This window comes from Anser cygnoides, chromosome 11 (genome assembly GCF_040182565.1).
Source record: "Anser cygnoides isolate HZ-2024a breed goose chromosome 11, Taihu_goose_T2T_genome, whole genome shotgun sequence".
In the NCBI taxonomy this organism is placed as follows: Eukaryota; Metazoa; Chordata; class Aves; order Anseriformes; family Anatidae; genus Anser; species Anser cygnoides.
The window spans coordinates 13,283,858-13,303,257 of NC_089883.1; the positions used below are offsets into that span (position 1 = coordinate 13,283,858).

The following is a 19,400-nucleotide window of genomic DNA, read 5'->3' on the forward strand; positions in this document are numbered from 1 at the left end:
TGGCTGGCTATTTCTGTACGTGCATTTCCTCATTGTGCTGCAGCTTGTCAGCTGTGTCAAAGCCCAGAAACCTTGGCCTCTGTTGGGCTCCAGGCTTGGATTTCTTGATATTTAACAACACAGGCTCACTCGGACTAACATTTCTTTTCTCTCCTCTTGGTGTCTTTTTTGCAAAAATACCTGTTTAAAGCAATTCCTGACAAAAGGGAGCAAGCAGAGAGGAAATGGCTTGTCAGCTCTGTCCCCAGCACAGCTGGGTGATGCTGGCTCAGCGGTGGGTTTTGGCATGCGGGGGGATTAGCAAGGGGAGGTGGCTGCCTGTGTTTTGGAGTGATGGCAGAGCTCTTGGCATCTACTGGCTTCACAGTGGGGCTGTGCTGGTCCTTGAAGGTGATGCCAGCTTACCACTGTGGGCATGTGCCCAGCCATGGCGGCTGCTTGTACAAGAACAAAAGAATAAACAATGGAAACTGTGATTAATTAGCACAGCAAATTAGCAGGGTGCTTGGCCAAGCTCGAGCTGGAGGTAAGGAGCTGAGATGAGATGAGAAGGCTATAACCAGCTCTGCTAGCTGGGAGTGAGACTGCCAGTGCTCAGGGTGTTAATTACTGTACCCTAATTCAAGTCAGCGGAGTTATCTTTGACACAGTGCTCTGTCTTTGCTCTTCATTTGCAAATTTGTGCAAGGACCATGATCAGCAAATAAATTTGCAGAAAGCACGCGGCGGGCCTAAAGATTTGGAAGTATCCTTGGCAAATATTTGCCCGCCTCCACAGTGAACCTTGCAAACGTTTCTTGTGACCTCAATGCTGAATGTAATGGGCAACTTTGGGTAGGTTGTCAGGCCTGGGGACAGGACCGGGAACGGCTGCTGCAAAATACTAACGGTATTTCCTTACATCCTCTCTCCTTCCTGCCCTCTTGCTATGCAGCATGTGGATATCTTCAGATGTGATACACTTGACTGCTTTCCTTGTAGGAGCACATCATTCCCATTAAAAGGTGGCTGCAGCTAAATACCATTTGTTCAGTGAGGTCTAAAGCGGTGCCCTTTGGAGTGATTGGGAGGCACAGCCACTTTCTGAGGGACAGAAGACTATTTTTCAGGCTCTTTATTACTAATTTGTTAAACTCTGGCTGATCAAAACTGAGATGCAAAAAACGATGTGAGCTCTGCTACGGGGACCTCACAGTGAAACAAATGTATTAAATCAAACCCAGGCTGGAGGTGATAGTGATGTGTGTGAAGGTGAAGCTGGGCAGGAGAGGGGTGAAGACGCCTCCTTCTCCATCAGGAAAGGGTCTTGCTTCTCGTTCAGTGCTGAAATCAAGCTCCTCGATCAGCAGGCAAAGGACAAGTCATTTTTCAAGGTGTTTGCGGGACACTTTGGCTTAGGAGGAGGGCTCCCTGGCCTTATGGGACACCCTGTGGGGCGGCAGAGCTGGGGACCCGTCCCTCAAGCACTCTGTGTGCACCACAAAGGGCACGGGGTTGTGCCCTGGCACTTATTGGGTCCTTGCTTCCTCCCCCTGCTATTTGTGACTTCCTCCCTAGTGGGATGGATGCTGCTGGCATGCTTTCTGTAGCTTTCTGTTCCTCCTTGTGGTGGTAAGTAAAATTATTGCTATTTCAGATCTGAGAGGTCTAGCTAAGAAGTTTATCCTAACAAAAGGAACATTCCCTGCCGTGAATGGTTACTTGGCTTTGTTAACATGTAAGCAGTTGTCTGGAGCCCATTCTTCCCTGGCGTGCATACCTGGCTTTAACATTGGGTTTATTTTCCTTACCTGTTGCATACTGTTCAAAGAGAGGAGATTTGGGTCTCTGCAGTTCCTGGGTGGGTGGGGAATACTGCCTCTCGCTATGATCGTGGTTAATAAGCTTCTGTCTGACCTGTCCTTGCATTATTATGCACTCAGTCACGATAATCTCCAGCAGTTTTGATGCCATGACTCAGATGGTTTGTTTTGTGCCATAGCTTGGAGGAACTGCAGGCTATCTCCTCTGAACCCCAGGTGCCAAACTGGAAAGGTAAGGCACCTTCTTTAAAACTAAATTAAAACATTTCCCACTGGGGCTTCAGTGAGGATTGTCTGTAAGCTGTTCACTGTGCTTGAACACTACTGTTTGGACTTTAAATACAGGTCAGCCCAGAACCTTAAACTTGGCTAAAGTAAGTTTAATTGTAATTGATAAATTCAGTTGGAAAATCTCATTTGTTTGGGTAAGGGTAAGGTCTTGATTTGTTTGGGGAGTTTTTGACTGCAACTGTCGCTGACCGTCTGGTCAGCGGTGTGTGTGAACATGTGTGAGCTCTCAGTCACAACGCAGTAACCCAGCCTGAGACCAGGGCTGGATCCAGGTGCACCCAGGCTCCAGAAGGAGCCTGGAAAGCCATGGGGTCCACTCCTGGCCTCATGACTGAATGGGAGGGTCCTCTTCATCCTTCAGGCCTCCAGTTTCTGTAGGAGCTGCTTGAGCGCCATTGCTGAAGAAGCTTAACCTCTGCCGGAATGGCTGGATCAGGCAGAGGTGTCTGACTTCAGTGGGCCTCTGCTGTGTGTTGTCTCCATCCCCGTGTTGTAGCACTGTATAAGCAATCCTGGTGTGACTGAAATGTGGGCCTGACACCCTTGGGGGGGCCTCCACCTCAGTGTGACTGAAATGTGGGCCTACCACCCTTGGGCAAGCCGCCATCTTGGCAGGCTGACGCCCCTGGGCGGGCCGCCATCTTAGTGGGCCTGAAGTGCAGGCCTCGATTTGAATACCAGCTCGCTGTCTTGGTGTGTGAGTGAGTCTCGCAAGCAATTAAAAGGTACTTCTAAAATCATGGGCTGACAAAAATATTCTCAGGGAGATTTATAAGCATGCTGGCATTCCATGGAACTTAATCCTGGGTTGTGTGTGTAGATGAAACTGACTCCAGACAGGCATCATGCAGTCCAAAGCGAGCGTGGTTCTCTAAGGGGAACTTGCCCCAATTTATGTACAAAAATGCCTCCCCCTAAAGTTTGTAAGAAAAATGCTGTTGCTATACCCAGGATGATCCTCCTAAACGGTTTTCCTTAAAGTGCTTTTGGTTTTTGATTGCAAAAAGAAAACAAAACCAAAGTACCCCAGACTCAGTGGGATGCCTTTTTTAGTTGTTATAGTGCATCTAAACAGTGCACTGAGTCACAACCTCAGAGCCTAAAAGAATCCCAGGAAAAGTTAAATACAAATTAAAAATTTTAAGAGAAGTTAACTGATCAAGAACCTAAACCACCCTAGCATTTGTATCTCTCTTACACTCTCGTGCTACTACTATTTGATAGAGCTGGAGGTTGCAGATGACCTAGGTTATTTTTCTCATTTACCACTATATCTTCCAGATAACCACTATGAACAGAGGGAGGAAGTTGACTCCACCACTAGCCCTGAGTCTGAACCTCTCAATTCCACTAGAAAGGATTTTGAGGTCCCTAGCACTCAGCAACAAAAGAAAATGTTAAGAAAAATGAGAAGAAAACAGTAAAAACTACACTAAATTGTCCACTGAGAGAAGCTGGATCTGATGGCAACCTTGTCTCAGTCCATTTTCCCTGGAGTGCAACCGTTTTTTTTACCTCCCAAACTACTGTGGAAAATGAGGAATTTATGGAGCTTTGGATAATAAGAAAGTTATAACCTAACCTCAGCTAATATGGACCAGTTTCTTAGAGCTGTAGTACCAGGAGAAACTTTAATAAGGCTCTATGACACAGCCAAGTGGTCAGTACAGCCAATTCCAAACACTGACATTAGATCACACCGGGTTTCTATTCTGAATGCTATTTTCCAAGTATGTCCTAGAAAAACAGATTGGGCTAAAGTTTATGCATGCAAACAGTTCAAGGATGAAAATCCAGCCAGCTACATGGATAGACTGAGAACTCTGTGTAAGACATGCAGAAATAGATAACCCTGTGAAGCAAGCAAGACCTGCACTTGTTTCAGTTTTTGTTCAGGGCTTGGGTTCTAAGATTTATGAAAATATTCAAAGTACAGTGATTGGCTGGGAAGGAAAAAGCATGAAGGAATTATCAGCTGCTCAATGTTTTTATAGCACAGCTAAGAAAGCAAAGGGGTGAAGCTAAATCAATGGTTCTACAAATTCAGCAATTAGAAAATGCCTGCACCCCCTGTAGGCAGAGTAAGAGTAGAATGTCTGGCCCCTGAGGGCAATTAGGTTCAAACCCTGTTCAACCTGTGCGTGCTGACAATCAATGCCATTTTTGTAAACAGCCAGGTCACTGGAAATTAGAATGCCCTCAACGATTTTGCAACACTAGCCCACGTTTTTCTTCTGGCGCTCACAGAACTGATGCTTTTGGGCCACAGTCACATCACCCATAGCACAGGACAGTCTGAGGGACTGTGACAGTGCCCCAGTTCCCTTTAGACCCCTCCGTACTGTATTTAAATTGCCATGTTACAGGAAAAAAACTGTAACCTGTCTCACTGGTACTTGAATGCATGATACTCTGATATCCTGATAATAAATGTCACCTCCACCTCTACTGTGCCTCCTCTCTGTTTGCAGATGGTGAAAGTACAGTAATTCCTTCTGAGAGCTGCTGTGTTTAGGCTCCCAGATATCACCCTACAGCTGTCAGGAGCCCCTCGAGGGCTTGTGAACATGTGTAGGTGTCTGTAACTTGGTGCCTAGAGGTGCATGGGACCAGCAAGGGTCCCACCTGATCTCTTGGCTTCCATGATGGCAATGGGAATAAGAGTAACAAGGAAAGAAGTTGATATTTAAGTAAGTTCTTTGCCATCCTAGCTTTTTGGTTAAACTCATGGAGGTCACAAGCTGGATGGGGGCTTGAGGTCTTGCTTTCCCATGCTGACATCTCCTGTGCCTTCTCATCTGCAGCCCCCTGCACCCAGGAGCCATGAGCTGCCCCCAGCACCTGCAGAGCCCCTGGAGCAACGCCCTTGTGTGCAGCCTCTCGGTGCTGTTAGGCTCCCTGCTGCAGCCTCCTGCATCCCTTCTGAGGTAAGGACTGTGGCTGTTCTGTCTGTGAAGAGCAAACGGGTGTGCTAATGTGGGTGGGAGCCTGGTTGGTTTTTGGCTGGTTGTGTCTTCTGCCTTGTCCAGGAAGGAACTGGGCTTGGGTGGGACTGGTGCCTTCTGATTGTCTCAGCTTCCCCGAGATGGTGTTTGGGAAGGGGTTTGTGTGTCCTCTTGCTACCTCAAACTTCATGTTGTCTTCTCTCATATCTGCCCTTTGCAATAAGATTGTTTTAAAGGTTTCTCAAATAAAATTGCGCTAGGTTTACGGGGGATACGTGTGGCTGGCCGTAAAATTGTTCTCAGCTGAGGAGTAGATATTGGGTTTAGAAACTGAAAACTTGGTTTCTGGTGTTGTGGGTTTTGAGGCTTTTAGACCTCTTTGTGTTCAAGCTTCTCCTTGCAAACAGAGGTGTCAGATGTGTGTGTTAATGCGTGAGCATTGCTACTTCTCCATCTGTTTAATCTCCTGCGCAGACGAGCTGGGACTAGCAGAAGGATGTGGATGTCCTGAGCGTTTTGTGAGGTGGCAAAGGGTACAAGGCAGGAGGTCTCTAGTGATGGTCACAGCAGCTCCAGTGAGCTAGAGCTGGGACCTGCCTTGTCCCAGCTCAGCCCACCCAAAACCTGATTTCCCTCTGGGTTTTCAGAGCTAGGCTTTGCAGGCAAGTCTAATACAACTTTTCTCCTCAAACCTACTCTGAAATCTGTAAACCTGGTGTGCTTCAGCCCGGCCCATCTACAGGCAGCCACGGGGAAGCAGGGGCTGGTTAGCGCTGACATCCTCGGCCATAAATATCTCGCCCTCTCTAATCCTCCCTGTAGCTTCAGTGCTTCTGCTTTACTAAGAGTTATTTGACTCTCTGTGTTGCACTTCTTAGACAAATGGCTTTTAAATAAAACCCTCTGCTAACTCGTTAGGCCTCGTGTCCAGGTCACTTCCTGGGCAGGTGATTTATAGGGCTGCATTTAACATTTTATTAACTTGGAATCGCTGGGGCTAGTCAATCGGAGTCCATCCCATTAGCTGTGGCGAGTGGCAGCCCGTTGAATCGGGCTCCCACCGCCCCCTCTGCTCCGAGAGCATCTGTGGGGTGAGAGAAGGGGAAAAGCAGGAGGATCCAGAGAGGGAGGAATAGATCTGGGAGGGATAAATGAATCGCGTGAGGGTTAAAGAGATAACGGAGCTTTAGATCATATCTGGGGAGCTGCCTTATCTCCCGCTGTTCCTACATGATTTCTTGGCCGCAGCACGCTGGGGCTGTGCAGGGATGGGCGAGGAGCACGGGGACTCGGTGAGGAGGTGGCGTGGCTGTGGGCTGGTTCCTGCAGGGCACCGCTGCGGGAACATCCCTGGTAGGATGTGCCTGTGCTAAACCCTTCCCGCAGCGCTGCCTGCCTCCTTGCCTAGTGCGTGCACGAGCCCATTTAGCTCCTGGCTTTCCTCCAGCCTTTCCCCTGGCTGTGCTCCTGGCAATGTGTCTGGTCCAGTCTGGTTCCCTCTGACCCCAAGCCCTGCCCTGCAGCTGGCTCCGAAAGAGCCCCGGCACAGACCCGGCAAGGGGAAAGCTGCTGGGGCCTGAGTAAGCTTCGCCTGGGGAATCTGGACCTCCCGTTGGCGATGTGAGGCTGCAGCAGCAGCTTTGATTATCTCTGGTTTTGTTGCCGCTCTCCCCCTGTGCCCTGTCTTTGTTCCAGCTGTGCTCGGAGATGTTATTCAGTGGAGTTTTCCAGCTCTTGGTAACATGGGGAAAAAAACCAAACTCCTGCACAAGCAGAGCTAATGAGCTCTCTCTGGAAATAAAAGCATCCTGAGGACAGCCCAGCCATACAGAACAGCCCGTGCTCAGCAGCTCCTCCGGCCAATGCCTCTGAGCCATGTCCCGGTGCTGGGCTGCTGGGCACCATGAGGAGGCTGTCGCCACCCATCCTCCCTAGCCGTCACCCCTCTGAGGTCTCAGGAAAGCTGGGACTTTGTTCCTCTGGCCCTTGCTGTGTGGAGCTGGGATGCAGGTTTGGGAGCACCCCTGAGCACCATGGGACCTGTGTGCTGCCCCAAACCCTGATGCCTGCATGCTCACGGGACAGGGCGAGGAGGGGAGACGCATCCCATGGATGGGGCCGGCTGTAGCTGTTTAGAAATGGGTCTGGGCGATGCCCTGGCTCTCCTTGCCTATGGAGCACTCCCCCAGCACGGGTGGGTGCGAGGTGAGGGGGCAGCCTGGGCTCGCCACAGCCCCCCCTGCATGCAGGGAGAGCAGAGCTGCTGTCCCCGAGGTTGCCAAGCGCGTGGCCGGGAGGGAATTTATCTCACAGCTAAGCAGGCAGCTGAAAGCTATTGCTTCTGATGTGCCTATGATTTGCTGAAACCTGTGTCTCCTTTGTCATATTTCTGTCTGCCTCAGCCTCAAATCCCAGAGCAAAGTCTGAGAACTTGCTTTCAGGGAGGAACAGTGTTTTTTTTTCCTCCACCTTTAAGTATTTACTCTGAGCTTTCAAGATGCATACCCCGCGGGGATCCTGCCAGCTGTGCCTGCAGCCAAGGGGCACTGCCTGCCCGTCCTCTGGGGTCCTCCTTTGGCTGCTTTCGGGGTTTTTGGGGTCCCTTCACAGCAGCTGTGGGTGCAGCCCTTCCAAACCTCCACCTCCTGGGGGCCTGGGGAGGGGAATCTGAAGCTTTTGAGCTGTGTTCTTGAGCAAGGGGCTGAAGCCTGACCCATTTGGCGAGCTCCGCCGTGGGCTGGCACATGCTGAGGCACCAGCTTCTCTGCGTGGCACCTGGGTTCCCGGCCCTCAGCAGCTCACAGAGCAGCTGCTGGAGTTTTCCTCCTGTCCTTACAGCTTGTCCCGGCCTCCGAAGGTCACGCTGGTGACCCGAGCAATGCCGACCGCCTTTGCTATGCATCATGTACCGCTGTGTCGTGCCCTGCCGTGGGTTTTGGAGTTCCCCCCCCTTCCTCTTCTCCTGCTCTACTTCCCCAAGCCTTCCCGCAGCCACCACTCGGGCGAGCTGCTTGAATTCAGGGAGAGCAGCTCCTTGCTGGAGGCGAGTGCTGCTTAACTCCGGGGCGGGAGCAGGTTTCACAGCAGCTCAGCGAGGGGCAGGAGGCACTCTGCCTTTCCTTCTGGGTGAGCACACAAATTGCAGCAGCTGAAGGCAGAGGTAGCAGTCCCAGCCACCAGCACGGCGGCTGTCAGCGAGGCTTGTCCCTGTCCCCGCCGGCGGTGCCAGCCACGCGCTCCTGGGCCCCGCGAGCACGTGGGCAGCGATGCAGAAATCCTCTGCGGGGCCTGGGGTGGGAGGGCAGGTGCAGCTCTGCCGGGAGATGCCCTCAAACCATCAGCAAATGGAAGCAGAGGAAATAAGAGCTTGCCCAGGGAGGTTTTTCTAAAGAGGAATAAATGCAAGGCGGGTGCAGGGCTAGCAGTGGAAGGCAAGCTCCCGTAAGCTGCGAAGCAGTGAGGCTGGGGCCGTGGCTGGTCAGCGGGCTGGCACCGAGACCGGCCCTCTCAACTTGCGCCGACTTTGACTCGAACAGCCTCATTAGTGGGGAAAGTGTCCCCGAGATGAGTTACAGGTGCAATTATCTCCTGCTGCTGCTATTGTGACTGTGGGCATTGAAGTCTGGTGCCATTATACCGCGTCGTTGCAGAGCTCTTGTGCGCAGGAGAGCACCTCCCGGAGAAAAAGTCAAATTAGAGCAAGCCAGTTTTTTTTTTTTTTTTTGGAAAGAAGCTCTCATTATCAGTCTGTTCCCGCTTGCTTGTCTCATTGTGTCAGGGTGGCTACGGCTGTGCGGGCCCTGTCCCTTCCCTCCCTGCTGCCTGACCTTCGCGGTGGCCATGGCACCCAGGTCTCCCTGGCTTCAGGATTATTCAGAGTGACACATCTCCGGGACCGGGGTGGAAGGATGAGCTCTGAGACTTACAGAAAACATTTCCTCTGCATCTGCGTTTATTCAGTGCTCTCGTCTGACCTAACAAAACCCTGCGGTTCTCTGTGAGAGGCAGGAAAAGCTCCCGGAGCACGAGCAGGGGAAGCTTGCAGCCGGGTGTTGCAATAACTTGTGAGTGAGTGGCTCGGATAACTCATGTCCCAGAATCAGCCAGGAAAGATTGCTGATTTTTAATAAACAACGGCGCGCTGTGTCTCAGTTGAAGCCAGACTTACTTGTACAGTGATTCATGGATTTTTCCACCAGGAAAATCACCTTGGTGGCTGGTGCGCGGGTGCCTGCTCGCCGCCGTGAGTAATTCCCCCCGCAGAAGGCACCGGGGGGGAGTGAAAATGATGAACTTCTCCCGGGGAGTGGCGGGGGGCTTGGGGAGGAAGGGTGTGCTTGGCGCCGGTGCCGATGACTGCATCCCACCGCAGAGCGCCGCGGGAGGTGGGCAGTGGGAATTTCACCGGCAGGGACGCCGAAGGAGGCGAAGCTCAGCAAAAAAAAAAGCTTGGCGTTGAGGTCTTGGTGAGGCCAGCGTGGACAAGCTGAGGCTCCCCTTTGCGACGTGCTGCAGCCCTCCCCTGGGAGAGCGAGCCCGGCGAGGAGCCGCGTGCCCGAGCACAGCTTTATTTTTATTTATTTTTCCCCCTTTTGGCTCCGGGCTGGAAACCCGCCAGCCCTGCGCTGCGTGCGGGAGGCGGCAGCGTGCGGCTGGGGGTGCGGCGTGTCTCTGGGTGCTGCTTTTAAAAGTCTCTGGTGCTGCCTCAAAGTCTCTGGTGCTGCTCTGAGGAACGCCGCGGTGGGCAGGGGAAATGCCGGCCACGAGTCATCGCGGTGACTGCTGCCGCCCGCGCCGCGGGGGCGGTGTCCCTCTGCCTCGCTGTGGCTCTGGGGGTGGGTGTTTTTAATTTGGGGATGGATGCGAAGAAGTTAGTTGAACTTGCTTTGATTTCCTGATGAGGTGGGTTTTTTTTTTTTGAGTCTTCTCTGAACGTGAAGGAAAAGGCATGCGTTTGAGCAAACCTTCGTGTTTCTGGGTGTGGGAAAGGCAAGGTGGCGTGATGGAGGGTGGAGCAGCAAAGTCCCCCTTTTTGGCTTGTGCATCTGGGGTGGGTTTGGGGGGCAGGCAGACCTCATCTATACCTTCTCAGGAAGGATTTTCAGCACGAGGAGCCAAGGATCTCTGCCCTCCAGTTTCCCCAAGAAAGCAAAGCCTGCACGGATAGGAGGTCAGCCTGGAGGTCGGCCCAGCCCCAGGGAGCAGCCGGCAGCCCCCTAGGGTGCTGCTTCTGCTGCAGAGGCTGAGTCCCAAGGAAAGTTCTCCAAAAGCAACCTGTGCCCTTTGGGATCCCCTTGTGGATGCTTCCTTTAGTGCAGGAGGTCTCTCACAGCCGCACGAAACAGCGCTCTGGATTTAGAGGACAGGCAGCTCTGGCTGTTCGCCTCCCAGGCTGCTCTGGGTACCCTCACAAAACGCCGCTGTGAAACTTGATGGGCTCAGCAACGCCTCCCTGCAAAGCAAACAGAGCGTGGCTGGGTGTGGGGCAAATCTCCTGACGGCACTTTCTAAAGGGGCCAGGGCTTCCCTGGCCCAGTGCTGGTGGTGCAGGGTGGCCGGGAGCCTTGAGGAGCTGTGTCCCCGTGCTCATCTGCTCTAGGGGAGAGGCTGGCGTGGAAACATCGGAGCGGCTCCCATGGGAAATCAGCCTGGAGGTCGCTCCGGCCCCAAGAACCAGCAGGCAGGCTGACGTGGCCCTGACCGCAGTGACACCCTGTGGCATCGTGGCTCTGCCTGGGTCCTCTGTGACATTTTAAGGGTTGTCCTTGGAGGGTGCGTTCCCAAATCGACGTGCTTCACTCTTCCCCAGCCCTCTCTCCGCCGCGGTGCCCATCACGTATTCATTGCGATGCCCCTGTACTTCTCTAAGCCCAATATACTTTGAATTACTGCTCATCTATTCCTCTTGACATCCTCATGCTCATAACTAGGGAGCCTGCATTACCCGTTCGCACATCTGTCAAGCTGCGTGTTCCTTGGCCATTTCCAGAGATACATAAAATTGCCCGTGTTTATGACATTATTGACAACCCGCCCCGTCCCCTTCCCCCTCCCTGAGCCCAAATGGCTGCCTCGCTTTATGAGGATTGATATTTGGGCAGTAAATATTTTAGAGCCTCATCTGATGAGTGTGTCTGTGCGGGTGAATACATTTCTGGCTGAGGACAGATGTTGGAGCTGTCTTCATTGGGGATGCGGGGCCTTGGCTTTCTCTCCCCACCCTTTGCAGCAGCTCTGCAGCTCCCTGGTGCTGCCTGTTCCTGGGGGAGCGAAGGGAAGGGAAAAGCACCTTCTTGGCTGGCAGAGCTCTGGGTTTTGCTAATCAGTTGCTGCAGGGGCCTGAATTCTGTCAGCAGCAGGGTGGAATTGCTACGGGCAAGGTGTTACCCTTCTCCAACCCATGAAAAGCTCCAGTTCCTGCCGTGCTGGGGATTAGGTCCAGCCCTTTGGGGAAAAAAAAAAGGGAAAAGAAGAATAAGTCTGTCCGGGGTTTCCAAGTGATGCATTTTGATTTTGCTGTTCTGAAAAGCCACTTCATCTCCGAAAGTTTACAAACACACTTTGGCAAACCTCTCAAAATAGGAAACAATTTGCGAATGACATGGTCCGGGTGACCTAAACAATTTTATCTTGCTGAGAAAAGCAAAGGAGCCCGTTTTCTGCTCCTCCGAAATGCTGGCTCCCTTTTCCTTCAATCAGCAAAACAAAACGTGCTGCCTGATTGCTGGGGAAGACAAAAAGCAGATGCAGCTCACACGGAGTGAGCGGTGCTGCAGCTGGCTGGTGATTTTGGGGTGCCCTGACTGCGCCGTGCCTCGGGGCAGCACATGGCTGGGGGGACACTAGGTTGTCAGCGAGCTTGTGAAGCACAAAATGTAAGTCAGCTGCCTTGTGTTGCCTTTGGCTGCTTTTTTTTTTTTTCATCCAAGTCTGGTGTGAGTGCACTGAGATGTGTAAAAATTGGTTGCCCAAAGGGACTGTCCCAGCAAAGGGCGCAGGGGAAAGCGATAACAGCCACAGGGGGCTGTTTTTCCCCCAAGGCTTCCAGCTCCTTTTCCAGCGGCAGTGCCTCCATGCAGCTGTGGGACAGATTTGCAGAGGTTTGGGTTATTTTTCAGTGGACCTGGGCGCGGTTTCCCCTAATCCTTCCTTACCAAGTTCCCTGTGCGCATTCCTCCCTTCTTGGCATCGCTGCATTTTCAGGAGCACTTCTGGGACTGGGTGCCTGAGCCCGGGCACTGCCACTTGGGGTTTGAAGCTGCTGTGTAGGCAAGGGGCTGTGTGCATCTCCAAGGACACACGTACAGGACAAAGACTTGTAAAAGCACCGGCGAGAGGAGAAGGCATCGAGCTCAGCTCGCAGCGACTTGGTGCCTCTGGCCCTTCCAGCAAGCCTCGCTGCAGCAGCCGTGTGCCGAGGTGAGGAGTTCAGTGGCCTCATTTGCTTGCCGATGAAGGATGCCACCCTGGCCCTGGACAGTCTCCTCTTTTGTGGCGCTATAGTATCTATTTATTTATGATTTCCGTGGGTGGTGTTTTGGATGATCTATTGAGCCAGAGTGAGATATTTTGAGGCACAGTGAGATATTTTAAAAACATCTCATCACTCTGGAAATATCCATGGTGCGATAGCTGCGTATTAGTCATTCCGAAAGGGAGTGATTTCAATGAAAGAAAAAACATTTCATCTTGTCAGAGCATTTTCACTCACTGTCTGCCAGGCAGCTGCTGTCAGTCTTCAGCCTCTGTTGCTGGTTTTTACTCTTCTCTGGCTCTGCCCTTTTATTTTTTAACAAAAAATAAAATAAACCCTATAATGGATATTGGGGGATATGAACTCATCAGTTGTCAGTAAGAAAGAGCCTTTGAAAAGACACTGTAAAACCTCTTTGCTCTGGATTATTTCCAGTGGGATTAGTCCTCCCGGGAACTAGCTCCGTGGGGAACGGGAGACTCCTCCTCCAGGTGCTGGACCTTGAACAACAGCCCCTGTCTCCGCCGTGATTTATCCCTCTGGAAGGTGGCAATAACTCCAGCGCTGTCACACACCAGTGGGGACGCAGAATTAGGCTTACGGAGAACACGAGCAGAGGTGGTTTTCTCCTAGGGAGGAAAAAAAAAAAAATCTGTAAGGGAACACAAATGACAAGGCACCATCCTGCAAGAGGGCAGAAAACAGCACAAAGCTGTCCAACAAACAAAAAGCCAAATGAGCTGTAAAAACAAACAAACCAAACAAAAAACCCCACCAATGTGGCAGGAGAGATTTTCGCTTTGAGGGAATCTGCCATAAATCACCTAATATTCAGCTTCGCGCTGCCGTTGGGGAAAACCTTCATCACATTCTGCTGGTCTTTGCTCTATTTTCCACAGATCTGTGGCTGCGTTTTCCATATGGCAGCTGACATTCGCTGGGGAGGAGGGGATTTGTCCGGGATGCTCTGATCTCGTTTGATCATTGTCCATAATCAGGGGAAGAGTAATTACAATGTAGTTACGCTGCAAGTACTACGTGCTGCCGCCTTGTCCTGTGTAATTGCCGTTGCCTCGTGTAACCAGGAGGTAACTGCTTAAATAACTCCAAATTATCCCTTTGTGGCTAAATGCTCTGTTGGAGTTGGGGTGGAAAATCATTGTGTTTAGACCTGAAGTCTCATTTCAGTGGCACGGTGGTTTTGCGAGGTGACCGTGCCATAAAAGGGTATTTTGCTTTTCAGCTATTACCATGGTAAAAGGCTAGAAAAATGCCTTTTTCTCCCCTAAAGAGGGTGTGTTTTGAAGGGGGGGGCGTGCTCCATCCCGAAAGGCACGGGATGGCTTGTGGGTGCTGATGGCAGTGCCCCAAGTCCCCTCTCCTTCGGGCACGGAGAGCAGAGTTGCTTTAAACGTGGCTGCTTTTCCTGAAACCTGCTGCTTTTCTGCCTGTCAAGCCAGGTTGCCTTGGCTACTGGGTGAGAAAAGGAGTAGCCGCCTTTTCGGGGCGTTTTGGTGAAAGCAGGAAAAAGTGACCTCGAGCTTCCCTGTTGCGGCATCTCGCCGGAGCTGGGGGCTGCTGGCCGGGTGTCCTTGGCTCCCAGCTCGCTGCGTCCCCGTGCCATCCCCTCCTGCCGCCGCAGCGAGAGCCGCTCGAGCCCGAGGTTTAAAATAGAAGCTATTAAATAAAGAGCAGGGGAGGGAGGCAGCGGGCCGAGGGATGCTCGGGCAGGGAGCAGGTCCATGCGCTCGCCTGGGCGCCGTGCCGGGGGGCACGCTTCCTACGGGGTAAAATCCCTGCCTGGTGGAAGGGGAGGGATGCACCGCCAGCTCCTCCAGCACAGCGAGATGGCGTGGTTGGAAACCAGTGCCACAAGCTGGCCAAAGCCGTGCGGGATGGTCTGCTTGCCTTAATGCTCTTTTCTCCTGGTTTTGGGCTCCTCCGCGCGCCTAGGGCTGGGCGAGGCGCCTTTTGCATCACGCTGCTGATGGCGAATGCGGCCCCCTCTGCGCCCCCCGCGAGCCTGAGTCAGCAGTGTGCCGCTGCTGTCGTCGTGCTCTTTAAAAAAAATAAAATTAAAAAAAAAATCAGTATTTAAAGTATTTAAACAGATGGGAAGCCACAAAATACAGTCGGTGTACGGATCGTGTTTCATGACTAACAAAATATGCCAGGTAGGCCGTTCCACTTGAGATATTTTCAGGAATATAATCACTTTCACACATCTTCATAAATTTGCCAAAGTGTTAGTTTTCCCCCATATGGATCTGGGAGGATGCAGCATGTCATGACTGTTGCACAAGCATCTTGAATGCCGTGCCTTCGTGTCCCCCCCCCACCCCAAGGGCTGTAACTGCAGGGAAGGTTTGGCTCCCATTCCCCACGCTGTCGTTGGCACGGGCAGGGGGGCACCGTCGATGCTTCTTGGAGCCCATCCAAGGCAAGGAAGGGAGGCAGAGCGGCAGGACGGGAAAGCAGGGCTTGAATTTTCAGCAGCCTGCAGCCTGAGCGAGGCCGACCCCAGCGGGGAGGCAGCAGGAGGCTCTAAGGGAAGCCCCAAAGGCCGCGTCCTTCCCCTTGGGGTGGAGTGGATGCTCCAGCACAGCCGTGGGGTAAACAAATGCAAAATATTTTGAGTTCGTTCAGCATTGGATTGTTTTTTCTTTTGGTATCATGGAAAATTAAATATAAGGACCTGTTTTCTGCACGTTATTGATCTTTCACTCAAAATCTGGGCCTTTTTCCAGGAAAAATGAGCCCTTTTGTGAACAAGGAGACAGGCACCTTCCCAACAAAAGTCAGCCTTCAAATTCAGCGTTCTGCGTGTTTGAAACCTCGTGTTTCTGATGGGAAAGTAGGAATTTCACTCAAATTTACAGAGAAGTGATGCTGGAGGAAGGGAGGGAGCCTGCCCTCACGGAACTGATGAGCTCGAGTTGATGAAGGGATATAAAAGACCACAAAAAAGCAGCCTCATCTCTGGTTTCTAGCAGCCTGTGCTGTGAGGCTGGAGCGTGGCTGTCCTGCTGGTGGTGGCATCTCATCCCTTGTGGCCCTGCCGCCTCGCACAACCTGCCAGGGCAGGTCGAATGCTTTTTATATTCCTTTGAATATCTTGCCAGTTCAGATGCTGGACTGCTGCAAACCGGTGAGACGCTGGTACCCTCCCTGGTTGCTCCGCCGCAGAGCGGGCTGCGTGCTACCTCGTTGCTCTGTGCTCTCAGACGAGCTGGGTTCCGCCAGCGGTGCCTCACAGGTTAAGTCATTAAATCCCTGTAGCTCGTTTATTTGTTCATGAAGCGCTTGGGAATTGCCTGGGAGGAGACGCGTTACGCTCACTTGGACGGCGCTGCTGCGGGGATGCTCGGCTGGAGGGCAGGGCTCCCAGGCTGGGTGTCCTAAACGCGTGTTAATGGCACAGCCCCAAAATAATAACGGGGTAGGAGGAAGGGTGAGGGAACGTGGATGTCCCCACGGCTGCTGGCTCCGGGACATCGCCTCGAGGGCTGCAATCCGGCGCGATGCTCGCTGACCTTCTCTGAAAGGTTGCCCACAAAGTTTGCCCGGAGCCCCCCGGCACCCAAATCCCCCTCGGCGGGTGCAGGCAGCCTCGTCTCGGAGCACGGCGTGCTGCCGGGCGGGCTGGGGCTGGGGGCTGGAGGTGGCTCGTTTTTAGCAGCGCGCACGCACGGAGCAGACAGCTTGGGCCAGTTCCAAAACACTTCCCACGCCCCCGGGCTGAATTTTAAGAAGCTGGGGCATCTGCACATTCAAAACGCTCCGAAAAAAAAGAAAGGGAAGGGGGGAAAAAAATCCCAAAGGCGTGCAGAGCACCCACCAACTGATGCCTCGCTGCGGAGGGGAGTTTGTTTCAAAGGCTGAGCGGCTCCAAGGCTCTCTCTGGAGGCGCAGAGCGCAGGGGAGCGGTGGAGCCACGGCTGTCAGCTCACCCTGACTCTGCTCTTGCTCTTGGTTGAGAGGGGGACATGGGAAGAGGAGCTTGAGTCGTCCAGGACCTGTGTCTGGGTGAGTGTCTCTTCCTACCGTTCGTTTGGGGTGGTGCAGCCTCCGAGCAGGTCCTTAGGTCTGGGGGCTGCTGCGTTCCAAGGGGACGGGGTCCCCCCATGGGGGCTGCTGGGGACCCTGCTCCGGAGGGTTTGTCCTCGTGGGGAAGGACGTATGGAAGGTGAGGGAAACCTCTGGGAGCTGACAGGCCAGCAGAGCTCCTGGAGTCGTGATTTGGGGCCGGCTTCCCCTCCAAGTCCTGGCTGAGCATCATCAGGCTGCGCTCCCTGCTTTGGGGCAGTGGGAAGGCCCGGGTGTTAATCTGGAGTGTTAATCCGGAGTGTTAATCTGCACCTGGAGCTCCTCGGCTTACCCAGCAGTCTTTTACCCAGGGCAGGGAGCACGTCTCTCTGCGTGCTGTTGAGCTGCTGTCCCCTCTGCCTGCGGCATCGAGCCCTGGCAGCCCCCAGGGGTGCCTCAGCGCTGCCAGCCCTCGGGCCTTCTTAGCAGCGGAGAGGTTTTGGGCGTCCCCTTGTCCCTCGGGTGGGAAGGGGCGTTTTGCCCCTGGGAGGCCGTGGCTGGGCTGCGCTGGGTGCTCTGCAGGGCCCTGCCCGCTGGGCTGTGCGGAGGAGGAAGAGGAGGAGGAGTGGGCAGCGAGGAAGGCAGAGCGGGATGGGAGGCCCCGCGTGCCCTGGGGGACTGGCTCGTTCCCGCTAATTAGCGGTGTAACCAGGCATCCAGCAGCCCGGCTCCTGGCAGATAATTACCTTGCTCCGTGCAGGGAAGGGAAAAGAGAGACTGGCTGTCCACAGGGACTTGCAAACCCTCCCCATTCTTGAACTCATTTGGGAAAGGCAACCCAAAAAAGATAATAGAGAGAGGTATTTTAACAGAGCTATTTCTGCCAGTCAGGCAGGCCAATTTGTTACCCAAGTGACACACTTGATTTTAACTTGAAAAATCAAGGGGTTTTCAACTGATTTTTTTTCCCCGTTTTTCCTGCGTTTGGGGCTGTGCTGCAGCCCCTTGTCCCCTGCATGTCTCCCCTGCGCCCCGCCAGCAGCCCGGATCCCCCTGCAGCTCGTCCCCCTCCCTCCACAGCCCTGCTCCCTCTGGCAGATGGGCAGGAGCTGCTGGGCGCTGCTGACTTACGGGGGCGTTGCGCCGGGAACCCCACGGCTGTGCCGCGCAGCCCGTCACCACGCCAGCGCCCTTGCAGGGCAGGGCTGCTCCGCACGCTGGTGGCCCCGGCCTCTGCCTCGCAGCCGCGGGGCGCTCCCAGCGTCTCCCCCTGCTTTTACAGCCCGAGCTGACCTGGCTACGGCCGCGTCGGGGCTGCGCTGGCTCGCGTCCCCCCCGCTCCCTCCCCACGGTGCCTGGATCGGGCCCTGCTGGTGCCACGCGGGGGACCGGAGGCTCCGTTGGTGACACCAGTGGCGCTGTCGTTCCGTCTGTGTCCGTCCTTCCACCTGCTCCGCTCTGGCTGGGGAACGGGGAGGGATTTCTCCGCGCGCCACCCCCAGGTCTCTGCTCCGTGGGGGTCCCTCTGATTTAGCAGGCGCTTTTTCTCCCAGGAGCCGACCCGCGGAGAGGGAACGGGGACAAATTAGCATCCGTGGCGTTTCTCCTCTCCCCCTGCTCGCCCGCCGGCCCCACCTCCCTCCCCGTTAGAGATTCAGGTCATGCCTGAATTAGGGCTCCCCGCACTGCAGAGGAGCAGTGGGTAAACTGCTTACCATCGATTAGAGAAAGTGCTGTGGGTTGGGTTTGTGCCCCCCTCCGTGCCCCTGCCCGCAGCTTCAGGTGGGTGCTTGCTGCACCCTCTTTAACCCGCCCTAAGGGAGTGTTTTGGGGTGCTCCCCCCTGCACTGGGGGGGCTCTGGGGGGCTGCTCCCCCCGCCTTGCAGCCCCAAGTTGCCAACACCGAGACCTTGTGAGAGGCCCTGTGTTTAGCCGGCCCCGTTCACCACGGTGCTCCGTCTGGGATTAGGCGCAGATATGGCGATCAATAAATCCTCCTCTTGGCTGCGATGTGCTGGGAATATTTCGGGGAAGGGGGCGGGAGGCAGCGAGCCCCCAGCCTGGGCACGTCGCGGGGGGGGAGGTAGGGAGGGGACCCCAGCCACGGTCTTGCTCCATAATGCGGTGTCTGCATGTCGGAGAGGAGAAGGAGCCCCTGAAAGTAGGTCAGGCTGTTTTGCAGAGCCCCGGGTGTGGACAGCAAGCCCCAGCACCCACGCACCCATAAAAACCCTAAAAAAGGATGTTTAGGAAGGAATGAGGCATTGACCTGTGCGAGCACCTGGCTCCAGGTGTGGGGCACCGGTGATTTGTGGAGCCTCAAGGTGCAAGCAAAGCCCCCTCGGAGGGATGAGATGTTTCCACCCTGTTTCCAGCCCTTTCCAAAGGAAAACTGAAGATGCCCCCACCCCTTTTTAACCTGTAAAAGCAAGAAGGGAGGTCTGCGGGCTGTTTGCAGGGCGTGCAGGGAGGTGGGGTGGCGGGAGATGGCCACGGCCCCTCCAGGAAGGCTCCGGAGCTGCGTGGAGAGGGGAAAATGAAGACGTGCTTCCACGGCAGGGGTGTTTTAAGTGCAAATCAGGAGCGTTCCGGCGGCAGAGCTGGGGAGCAGCGCTTTGCTCGAGCTGTAGGCACCTGTTGGGAGATGGAAGCAAACTCAGAAATTGCTTTTGCAGCACCAGGGCAGGGCTGTGCTGTGCTGGGGGAGGGATGCTGCCTTGCAGCAGCGGGGGCACGGGGCCATGCGGGGCCCCAGCCCCTCTCCAAAATGCTTGCCTTGTTTCGGGGCAGCCCGTCAGGGTGAGGAGAGGCTTTCACAGGTGTAGTTCGGTCATTGCAGGCATTGAACGGAGCTATTCCAGC

General features: G+C 54.1%; 1 protein-coding gene across 2 annotated transcripts in view; it reads left to right on the forward strand.

Annotated features, from left to right (window-relative positions):
• Positions 1-19,400, forward strand: part of LINGO1 (leucine rich repeat and Ig domain containing 1) — a 128,632-nt gene that overhangs the window by 10,044 nt on the left and 99,188 nt on the right. Inside the window, exon 2 of one of the 2 annotated variants that reach the window (XM_067004080.1) lies at positions 4,898-5,020. In XM_067004080.1, the coding sequence (XP_066860181.1) occupies positions 4,898-5,020 (123 nt within the window). Of the gene's footprint in view, positions 1-4,897; positions 5,021-19,400 lie in introns of those variants that run through there. The other variant, XM_013194144.3, reaches the window with a different exon arrangement.